The 12,535-nt window shown below is 34.4% G+C and overlaps 1 protein-coding gene across 1 annotated transcript in view; it reads left to right on the forward strand.

Moving 5' to 3' along the window:
* The window catches only part of LOC121980104, a 45,149-nt gene continuing 32,614 nt past the window's right edge, over window positions 1-12,535 (forward strand). The window contains exon 1 of the mRNA XM_042532071.1: window positions 1-358. Within this exon, the coding sequence (XP_042388005.1) occupies window positions 1-358 (358 nt within the window). The remainder of the gene's footprint in view (window positions 359-12,535) is intronic.

A 12,535-nucleotide genomic window follows, 5' to 3' on the forward strand; every position in this document is an offset into this window, starting at 1 on the left:
ATGAGAGAATCGGGGCAAGATCTCTGCCACATTAAGGGAGGGGATTCTACAGGAATATCATCCCGACGAATCAAGAAACTGAATCTCGAACATGGATGTGAAGAACTAGGCCTGACATGGAAGCCCCTCGACCTGGCAAGGGAAGTTGGGGTTTGGACCAATAGTGGCGAGGTCGAGTCGCTCGGACGTGGATGGGATGAATTGCCCCCGTCCTGGAAGTCCCCCGACCTGGCAGGGGAAGTTGGGGTTTGGACCAATAGTGGCGAGGTCGAGCCGCTCGGACGTGGATGGGATGGATTGCCCCCGTCTTGGAAGTCCTCCAACTTGGAAAATGAAGTCGAGGTCGGGATCATCAGTGGTGAGGTCGAGCCAGTTGGAATCCTTGGCGAACGATGCCTCTTCCTCATTCTGGAAGGCGCCTTCTATGAACAGTACGAAGGCGCCTTCACTGCTTGAAGGCACCTTCGGACACTGTTCATCCGAAGGTAAATTTTCTCCTTTTGTCCTACAAAATAGCGTTAGCCCAAATAATCTGCAAAACAAGTATTAGGGCAATTTAATAATAAAGAGTAATAATTAGTTTCTGTTCTCCCATGACTAGGAATTAGTCAAGGTCTCAGTTTAGGGATCCTAAATGAATATAAATTGGACTGATGTCTACTGTCCCTCAAACCGAGGCGCGTCCTCAGTAGGTCACTCTTCTCCAGTGACTTACCTTAACTTACCAATTTTGGGTATATCCTTTTGCAACTAAACGAACTTTGTATCTGTTAATTGATCCATCAGTTTTCCTATTTATTTTGAGAATCCAGTTATTCTCAATATCCCTTCGGTCTAGAGGAAGATCGACTAAGTCCCAAACATGATTCTGAATTATGGACTCCATCTCTTCAACCATTGTAGCTTTACATTTTTCTCTAACTCTACATCCCAATGCTTCCTCAATGGATTGAGGTTCGTTATCATCAATTGGAAGTGTAATCAATGTCTCATTCTCAATATCAAACCTCTTCTTAGGTTTGATCTTACGAACACTTCTTCGTAAGTTGGGTTGTTGAGAAGTCAACTCATGACTCGGCATATCACTCCCACTCGTTCGACTCGACTCAGGTACCCCTTTTGACACCTCTTTTGTTGATAATATCTCATTCTCCTCAAATAGAGAAATATTTTTATCAACATCGCCTCTGATTGGGAACTCTGTTTCGAGAAAAATCACATCTCTCGAGTCTATTTCGGAGATGATTTCATCTAGTTGCTTACATATGAAAACATAACCTTTGGAGGTCTCATGATATTTTATAAAGATACATTTCTTGCCCCTAGGTCCCAGTTTTCCATACTTGTGAGAACTATCATGAACATAAGCAGCTGACCCCCAAGGTCTCAGATTACTTAAATCTAGTTTTCTATCTGTCCAACGTTCATATAGGATAGATAGAACTGACTTTGAAGGTACTTGATTAAGTATATAGGTTGTAGTTAATAATGCATCTCCCCAATAGAAGATTGACAAATTAGCCTGCGCCATCATAGACCTAACCATTTCAAGAAGAGTCTTATTTCTTCTTTCAGCTACCCTAGTTTACTGTGGAGTTTCAGGGATTGTCAGCTGTCTTATAATCCCTCTATCATTACATATTGTCTTGAACATATCATACAAATATTCTCCTCCAAGGTCAGTGCATAAAGTCTTAACTTTACATTCCGTTTGATTCTCAACTTCGTTCATATAACGAATGAAGCAATCCAATGCTTCAAATTTCTAAGAAATCAAATACACATGACCGAACCGAGAGAAATCATCAATAAATGTAATGAAATAGGAAGCTTCATGTATAGCCTTCACATTCATTAGACCACAAATATTCGAATGAATTAACTGTAATGTTGATTCAGATCTAATAGTCTTACCAAATGGTTTCCTAGTTGCTTTTCCAACAAAACAATGCTTACATATGAATAAGTGAATCTTAGCTCGAGTGCCCATTAGTCTCTTTCTAGCCAACTGATTCATACGTTCTTTTCTTATGTGTCCTAATCTAGCATGCCAAATCTCATCAGTTATATCTACATCACTAGTTAGAGCAATATTTGAAAAACAACCATCAATAGCATAATTGACATCTGGTTTTACATCAAGAACCATAAAATCATTTGTTAAAAAATCATATCTGATTGACACTGAGTCAATCTTAAGTTCAACACGCCGACTGTAAAAATTAATATAATACCCTAAATCAAGAAGACACGCGACGGAAATAAGATTCTGTCAAATTTCAGGAGCATACAGGGCATCATGTAGAAATAAAACACTACCACCACAGAGGTTGAGTTTACAAGTGTCAACTCCTTTGACTTCAACTCTTGCATTGTTTCCTACATAGATCCACTTGTTGCCAGTTGGTACCCGACGATACTCAACAAATGTAACTCGTTCCTGAGCTACATGGTTGGTTGCTTCTGAATCTATAATCCACAAAGGATAAGAATCAACTAACAACACTAACTAGCAACAAAATGCTCAAGAAAAGAAGTCACACTTGAATTTACCTTTTTCGGCTCAATGCACTCTCAAGCAAAGTGACTCTTCTTGCCACAGTTAAAATAAATCAACTTGTTTTTAAATTTCTTTCCAATCTTCTTGATTGGGCCTTGCCCCACAACAACAGTTTCTCTCTTCTTTCCCTTCCTTTTCTTGAACCATTTCTTTTTTATGGATCCAGATGATCCAGCAGAACCTACATCCACATAGGTTTGTCCAGAAATCCTTGCAGATTCAACTCTCTCCGCCTCCAATTCTACATGGTGTAAGACATCAGTGAAAGTCTTGATACTCTCATTGTGAGTTAGAGTCTACTTCATGGTCTCCTAAGAATCTGGAAGTAAACAAATAACTACTTGAACCTGTTCATCGGTCAACTCATGACCAGCAGTTTTAAGCTCTCGAATCATGTTTGACATCTCCCTGAGGTGTTGAACCATTAATACATTCGATTGTCAACTGTCGAAGTTTACTTAGACTTACTCTACTGTATTTTTCTTTAAGGGCTACCCAAACTTCATGAGCCGAAAGATACGACTCATACTCACAAGCTAGGTCGTCTACCATTGAACTAATCAATATGCCCTTTGCAGTGGAGTCCTTTTTCTTCCATGCCTTATAGGACATCAAGATCTCGTCTGTGTTGTGCAGTGGGACCATCTACAAGTTCTACCATAACCTAATTTATAGCCTCCAGAACTTCTTGTTCCTCAAATACATATTGTATCCTGAGATGCCAGATCTTATAGTTATCCCCATTAAGTTTTTCACCCTTGTTTAGTTCAGCTATAATGTTTTTGGTTGTCATAATCTATCATAAATAAACACATTATTTAGTATTCAGTATAATTCATATGCATACAATTTATGATTGACTCAATATTAATTTGAGTTGGTTTACAAAATCAAGTGACAACAATGTCGTCACTCATCATTCGTATGACCAATTAAATCAATATTGATCAATTCTATTACACACATCCTAACAAATGAACTAATAATTTATAATATCATAATTTCTTTAATTAAATGAACTGATCATTTAATAAAAATGAACTAATCATGTCGAGTAAATAACATAAATAAATGAGTATATCATTAACATAAAATTATGCTCCATATTGTTAACATATAATTAACTGGCATAAACGAAATGGACTAATATTGTTCACACATATTGAAAATAACAATAATAGAACTCTAGTAAACTGAATAGGCTACTACTACTCCCACTGTGACAGACACTAGTGCAGTGACCAATATTATCCCTTTCAGCTTGGACTCATTTGGGGTAATCTCAGGCAGGACAACTTTAGGATTCTCTATTGGATCCTCTTCTAAATCCTCGATTATTTTTGGGTCCTCTTCGAACTCTTCAGGATTCTCTTCAGTTATATGGTGAAATAGTTCCTCGCATAATACTGAATATGCGATGTGTCTTTGATGACACCCCAAATATAGTCTGCTATAATCCTAGGATTTTCTGACAATGAACGCATCAAAGTCCAGATCCTATAACTATCCAGGACTGGAAACTCTTCTCGCTCAAGTTTCCAAAATAGATCATTAAGTCATCCAACGTGTCCGTCGACTTTATAAGTAGAGTTATACTCTATCTCCTGAATTTCCTCCCTGAGCTGATTTCGTTGCACTTCACGACGAGTCAATGTGGTAATCGTCCGTACCATCTGAAAAATTGAAATTAAATAAGTCAGTACAAAATCGACTAACTAGTACAAAATCAGCTTAATTCAATTTATACAGACATAGTACCAACATAATAAATCAAGAAAAACAAATCTTCTCGATTTTCAGGAGTCTAAGTCGACTGACCATTGGATCGGTTGATTAGAAATCCAGATCCTAAGCTGAGTTCATTATCCACAATTAGAATTGATCTAATTGGATAGGGATCTTTGTACTTATATTTTGTTACTGTTTGATCTAGTTCATTTTAGCTAATTTCAGATTTATTGATCAAACTCAGGTCCAGTTGATCAAACCAATGTATATTGGTTTAAGTTTGACCAATTAAAACAAATTTAATCGTCTAATCATATTGGGTCCAAGCCTAATTAATTAATCCAAATCATTTCAAATTTAGATCTAACTAATTCGATTAAACTAGCTAATAATTTAATATAAATTAGGTCTAAGTTTTTTAGTCTATTAATTAAACTCATTTGATCAACACTGATCAGTTCATATGAGTGAATCGTATGCATTGCTATAAATGCACACATAAAAACAGTATGCATTCAAAACATATGGCATGAAATTAACATCAATATTATCTGCATGCCAACAAATGGAAAAATAATAATAATTATCATTATTAATTTCTATTTATTTATTTTTTAAAATTCATACGAAACCTAATTTTCATTTCATCCTCTTTTCCACTTTATACGCCGCCGCCTCACATCTTTGTCATGATCCCACGCCACACGCCGCATGCGTCGCGCAACCACGACGGACACGGTCACCGGCCACGAAGGCCACTGACACATCGTCGACCAACCTGGATACCTTCGTTGGCTCCAGAATGTTGTCATCAACATATACTTTGCTGCCCGAGCCTGGCTCCGGTGGAAATCGCTACACTATCGTGATTTTTCCAACTTGGGCAGTGCGCTGCCGAGCAACGACGTTAACGCTGGCGAATGACTCTATCGCCGACTTGCAACCCCGTCACAGGTCTCCCTGTAACCTCATTGTAAAACTTTGTTCCCTCAAAGCCTACGACGTCGACCATTGGGGCAGATCGCGACATGGACACGATCTTGCCATGTGTTGGCAGCAGGCAACATACTCCAACGGAAACCGACAGTGATTTTAAACAGGAGATTTGTCATGCATTTCATAATTCGTCTCAAGCATTTAGAAATAACATTGCTCTGATACCAATGATGATTTTCTAAATGCATGAATTAAAACGAATTAAAGACTTACAACAATCTCCCGCAGATCTACAATCAGCGATTGTTGAATGTAATCTTTGGACTTGTTGTAGGAAGAGCGATCACAAAGTCGGAAAGCTCTCCATAATTCCATGAACCAAATTCCACCGTCTCGGATGTTTTCCTTCCTCTCTCTGTCTCCACGGTGGCAAAAGGCGAATGCGCTCGCCCTTAGCGCCGCGCCAACCCGTCCGAGGGCTAACACGGAGAAGGTAAATTACGGGTGGCTACTAGCCTTTGGAATAGTGACTAGCATATAAGGGAGACATTTACCTCGACCTCTTTCTTTCTTCACAACCTTTACCTTCGTTGTCGTTCTTTGTTGAATGATCCTTAGACGCATCCTTTATAAAAGGAAATAACCCAAGGATATAATGAATATTTTTCAGTAAGAGCAATGAACAATATGGACATATTCTCATGTTTCTATTTCCTACCGAAAGAGCTAGGGCTTTATGAATGACTCCTTGAAGAGTCATAGAGTGTAGAGTAGGAAAGAGATTATTGAAACACATTACATCAAAGGTGTTAACATTTAATTTCTTGTCTCTTTTTCCCATTGCATTTTGTGTTTAATTGGACTTGCTAAGTCATTAGCAAATGCGTATGTAATTACACTATTTATCCCCTCTAGCAATTTGGCCATCTACCTAATTGATAACTTTGTGCATATTAACCAGTATGGATTTTTTGTTTATCAACCTAAAGTGATCAAACTTATTAGGTTCAAGGAGATTTTCAAAAAGAAAATTAATATAGATGACAATGTACATATGTATATAGTCAAACTTAAGGCAAAGGGATATTGTGAAATATAAGGTGTTGATTATGATCAGGCCTTTTCATTAGTGTCCATCTACTTATGTAGTTGCATATCATGATTATAACATATAGATGGAGGTAAAAGCTACTTTCCTTAACACAAGTAAGCTCCTTAGCATAATTAGGCAAATGGTGTGTATATCACACAACTTACTAACCATACTCTCAATATCTTCCTCTCCTCGAGATGCTCTCCATTGTGAAAAATTCTTCAAGTGTATTATTAAGAATTTATAGTTAAAATGACTAGTTTATTGCTTATATTTAACTAATATTTAAAAGAAAAATATAATTGTTTTCCTTTTGAATGTATTATTTATAATAAGATAGTTATTTGTAATGTAAGATATATGCGTTATTAACCTTAAAAGATAATAAACATTTTTATAAAAATTGTATTTGTCATTATTAGAAGAAAATTCATAATTCTAAATTTTTTTGGCATGGATTATTTTTGTATTAATATATAGTGTATTATTTTTTTTTAGCGGACAAGTACAATAGTAAGTTAAAATACAATGAGATAATGAAAACTGTCCGTACGATGGACCTGAGAGAGGATCTAAAATATACTTAGCTTGTGTAAAGAGATTATATAAAAATTTACAATAATGACCGGAATAAATTTGGAAATTTACCTGTATGCAGCGGGAATCCAACATGAGATCTGATGGTGTATTATTTATGATTTATTCTTTCTTTCAAAATGTATTAAAATAATATCTTTATCCATAATTTCATTCTTGAAATATCAATAATGTAACGTTTGATTCTCTCCTAGAAATCGGAATATAAATGAGTATCATAGTATAGTGGAATGAAAATGTGTATAAATTTGGATATTATTTTTAAAAATAATATTTTGTTAGTTGAATATTTTCAATTGGAATGAATCTAAATTTCCTTTTTTACTCTTAGAGGAAAATGAGAGAAAAAATTAGATGGAAAAAAAATTGAATGTGAGAGAAACATATGATGAGAAAGAATGATGAGAGAGAAAGTGTGATGAGAGAGAAAGCATGATGGGGAAAAATAAGAGAGAGAAAGTGTGATGAGAGAAAATGAGGAGAGAGAGTGTGATATGAGAGATTGAGAACAGAAGAAGTATAATGAGAAAGAAAGTGTGCTGAGAGAGAAAGAGTGATAGGAAAAAATGCAGAAAGAGAAAGTATGATGAGAGAAAATGAGAGATTGAGGAGAGAAAATATAATGAGAAAATGTAATGAGAGAGAAAGTATGATGAGAATAAATGAAGAGAGGGAAAGTGTGATGAGAGAAAATGAGGAGAGAGAGTGGGATGGAAGAGAATAAAGAGAGAGAAAGTGTGATGAGAGAAAATATGGAGAGAGAGTACGGTAAGAGAGAGTGATGAAAGAGAAAGTATGATGAAAAAATAAGGAGAGAAAGAAGAGAGAGAAAATAATGAGAGAGTGTATGATGAGAGAGAATACAAAGATAAAATGGTAGAGAATCTGTGATGAGAGAGAATGAGGAGAGAGAGAGTGATGGAAGAGAATGAAGAGAGAGAAAGTGTGATGAGAGGAAATATGAAGAGAGAGTATGGTAAGAGAGATTGAGGAGAGAAAAATTATGATAAAAAAATAAGGAGAAAATGAAGAGAGAGAAAATAATGAAAGTGTGTGTGTGATGAGAGAGAATATAGAGAGAAAATGGTAGAGAATGTGTGATGAGAGAGAGTAAGAGAGAGAAAGTATGATGAGAGAGAACAAGGAGAGAGAGTGAAATGAAAGAAAAATTTAACAAATATACCAAGGGTACTTGCGTCCAAACTTAATTCTTATTCTCATTCTATCAAAACTCAAGGAAGGGGATGAATTTTTTCCATACCCAAATTTTTGGGATTCATTCTAAAATTTTGATTTCATTCCCATCAACCAAATACAAAATTTGGGAATGAATCTATTTCCTCATTTCCAAATCTCTAAATCAAACGTCACCTTAAGTAATATCATCTTAAAACTATTTTATATAAAACTTTAGAAATATTTTATATAAAATAAATCATCAAGTTTGATCAAAACTGCTTTAACACTTTACTAGTAAAGTTGTTGCTTTATATAAAATAACTTTTGTGTACGTTCAAAGTATCTCTAAGGTATTCCTGTTTCGTATAAAACAACTTTAAAGTGACGTTCAAATGAGTATTTTAGATATTAAATCATGAATGAAATGTTATTTTAATAAATTTTAAAAGAGGGGCTTTGTTTTTCCTCTTTTGAAGATATTAATAAAAAAGATTTTTTTTTAAAAAAAAAAATTCTGCTTGTATTTTTCATCCTGAGAAAATTAACAATTTTTTTTGATAATTAGACATTTTAGAGACAAAATGCATACTTCCCCTCTCTTTTCTACATTCTTAATATGTTTTTGTGATTATATATATTTGTTTGTACTTTAAAATTTGGTAAGTGATAGTTTTATATGAAATTATCTATTTATTATAATTTTATCATTTCGTAGGCTTGTGCTGAGAGATTGAAATTGTGGAAAGGATCTTAAAACAAATTAACAATGAGAAAGAATTTAAGAGAGTCCAGGTGTTGAATTATTTCTATCTTTTATTCACCTGAAAATGATTAACTTAGCTCTACACAAAGTTTAGACATAGAATAAATCCGAAAGGTACAGATAAACCAGGAGGATGACCATCATAATAAAAAACTTAAAGTAGATTGTAATAATTAATAGCAGAGGAGATGTTCTTGGGAGGGAGACTAATATTATTAAAGATGATCATTTAAAAAAAATGATAATTTATCAAAAACGTACGTAGATTTTTGAATTTACTAAAAGATTCATGCTACTTTATTATTTATCAAAAGACATAATTTTTTATAGTGTTCTTTCTATTCTATCATCCTGACAAATTTTATTATTATTATTTTTTTTTGCTGTCATTTCTCTCTTTTCTTTTCTCCTATGTAACAACTGTTATTTTTCCTCTCCTCTTTTTTCTTTTCTCTCTTTTGCATGCACGTCGATTCTTCTAAAAATATTTTAACATCTTCGACAAGTCAAAATAAACAATAGATAATATATCTGAACTCCTTGCAATCCCAGAAATTAACAGGAACTGAAATGTATGTAATCGGAGGACTAGGATTCATAAATGAATTTTGACCAAAACTCACTGATAGACCTAGAGAGCTCCGATTACACCAATTTCAGTTTCTGTAGATTTTTGGGATTGTAAGGAGTTCAAATATACTATCCATTATTTATTTGGCTAGAATGTAATAAGGAAGAATCACCAACACTCTATGTTGAGCTTGATATGAAAATATTTTAGTTCTACATGGAGATGTTTGACGATTATTCTTTATTACATTTTAATACTTCCGAGAATCTAAAATAAATAATGAATAGTATATTTGAACTCCTTACAATCCAAAAAATCCACAGGAATTGAAATTGATACAACTGGAGTTTTTTAAGTCTATTAGTGAGTTTTGACTAAAATCCACTAATGAATCTAGTGAGTTCCGATTGCATCATTTAAGTTCCTGTGGATTTTTGGGGTTATAAGGAGTTCAAATGTGCTATTAATTGTTTATTTTGGTTTTTCGGGGTGTTAAAATATTTTTAGATGAATCGGCGTGTAGAAAATAGGAGAGAAATAAGAAGAGAGGAAAAAGAATAATTGTTGCATGTATAGAAGGAAAGAGAATAGAGAAAAATGACGGAAAAAATAAAAAGAAAAATAATAAAATTTGTCAAAAGGTAAAATAAGAATGAACATTATAAAAAATACGTCCGTTTATAAATAACAAAGTACGATATATTTTTTTTTTGATAAATTTAAAAATCTACGTACCCTTTTGATTAAATTATCGAAAAAAATATTTTTTTTACTGAAGGAGTATTTTTTGAATATACATTTTATATTTTCAGTAATCTGAATATTTTGGATCTGTCAATTTTCCCCAAAATCCACTGAGAACCAACCCGATCCAATTTCATCGAAGTTCCATTTCCCGAATTAAAGGCATAGGCACTGCTTCGGCGACAACAAATGGTTAGATTAAAGGATCGTATAGCCCGACCTCATTCCTATAAAGCTGGTGTAGGAGGTGCAGCACCCCAACCTTGATCCTGAACGCCCCCACAGCCTTTCTCCCGATCGACGTTTGAACGCCGACAATGGATAACTCCGGTACGGTCGACACTTCTAAATCCCCTTTCGGGGTTCCATCCTAATTTCCTCTCGCTCTCTCGATGCATGCTGCTTTCCGATCTATATCTATGATTCCTTTATTGTCTTTTCATGGTTCCTTGATCGCCCTACGCGACATTAAGGGCTGCTTTGGCACCCAAATGATCATTTTCAATCTGGAACATTAGGGTGTGAACCTAAGTTGCATGTCTTGTGTATTTCTGTTGGTGTTATATTGTTTAATTCACTCTATATATTGCTTCCTTTAAACTAATTCCTCTTTGTTTATATATATTTTTTAAATTTCTTGGTTGTAATGGTCAGGTTCACTGTAAGAATTGCTGAGTCGTTACAGATTGGAAACAGACGATGATTAAGTTGAGGGATTTTGATAGTTGTGTTTCTGTTTACGACATTCTAGGGTTGATGATTTTTTTTTTTTTTTTTTTAAATTCACTCAAGTTCCGGCATGATATTTGCAATTTGAACTTACCATATTAGCTATTTCTTTAGTAACTTATGAATCTCTCATCCTTCTTTGATGTCCCAAATTGCTATTGCTTTATCTAGATTTAATAAATGTTTGTTGATCCTTTCAAAAGTAATCCGTCTATGTTATGTTAGTAATCATGTTACTACAGGAAAACCATATTTTCTTAAAAAACCACAGATGACTAAGTTCTTACACAATGTCTTGTTTTTTCCCCTCAAATTTCTTTTAATGTACTTAATAATGCAACCTCTATTCCTTATTATCTTACCTTTTCTACTTAGTCAAAAGTGTATGTTTGGTGCGTGTGCCTGAAGTGGTCAAGTTCGACCAATTGATTGATATTGGGAAGACTAAGATATGGGAGGAGATTAAGATATGATTGAGTTCAGCCATGTATGTGCTTCTTGGGGTTGGTACTCTATGAAAGTATGAAAAATGGTTTGTTGTTGTTATCATTACTGATCTAGTAAACAAAACAATATGGGCCTTATCCACAATTATGTCTGTTATCTGCTGTAGGGGTTCCCTAAGGATCCCTTTGAATAGGCTACAAATGAGCTAAACTTTCATCAGCAAGTTTGGTGTTTATCTTGTTAAGAACTTGTTTATATTCGTTCAATATTCATAGGATCGATTAAATCAACAAGGTTGAACAACTCATTAAATTAAATGAACAAACTTGAACATATGTTTAACTCATTAATATTTATGAACAGAGATTGTGAATTATTCGTGAACAATGCCCATGAACAAACTTTGTGAACCATATTCATTAGCAAAGCTTTTATCGAACTTGTAAATAGACAAAGAACCTCTCAAAACAAAATAAGAAAGTAAAACAAGCTTCTAATGTGAAACATGCTAACCAACCAAATAAACTTAAAATGTAAAAGGTATCAAACAATCAAACAAGCTCAAATTGAGACTTGAATAGCTGATAACATCTAAATGAACCATGCTCAAATTAAGTGAAGCTTGAACAACCATTTCAATAGTTTGGTTTATTTTAGGATTGGTTTGGCTTGATTACCTTGTCAAACAAGGCTCCGCTTGAATCGTTTACATCCCTACCTCTTAGGGTCTAATGCAGGTTGCATACTAGCCTAATTAACCAACAACCCCCACACTAGGATCAGACTGTTCCGATAATGCCTTTGAGATGGAGATAGGTACACCTTTCAAGCCTTGATCAACTTCTCGAGCTACATATACATGCTTATGTGAACGACCATGACCATAGCTGACCATGGCTACGACCATGTCCATGTCCATTCCGCAGTAACAACCACGGCCACAAGCAATCCACTCCATGACATCATCTGATAAAACCAAATAAAATTTTTAATAATCAATTGTAACTAAAAATTCTTAAAATAATAGAAATTATATGACTCATAAATACTCCTCGACTTGCATATGTATATTCTATATTTAAAAATCACACAAAAAAATAAAAAACCACAAATAAGAAATCCACAAATATAATAGCAAATCATGCTCTAACACTAGCTAAAATTGTTATGCCCTAGGGTTTTCCCACA

This window comes from Zingiber officinale, chromosome 5A, assembly GCF_018446385.1.
Source record: "Zingiber officinale cultivar Zhangliang chromosome 5A, Zo_v1.1, whole genome shotgun sequence".
In the NCBI taxonomy this organism is placed as follows: Eukaryota; Viridiplantae; Streptophyta; class Magnoliopsida; order Zingiberales; family Zingiberaceae; genus Zingiber; species Zingiber officinale.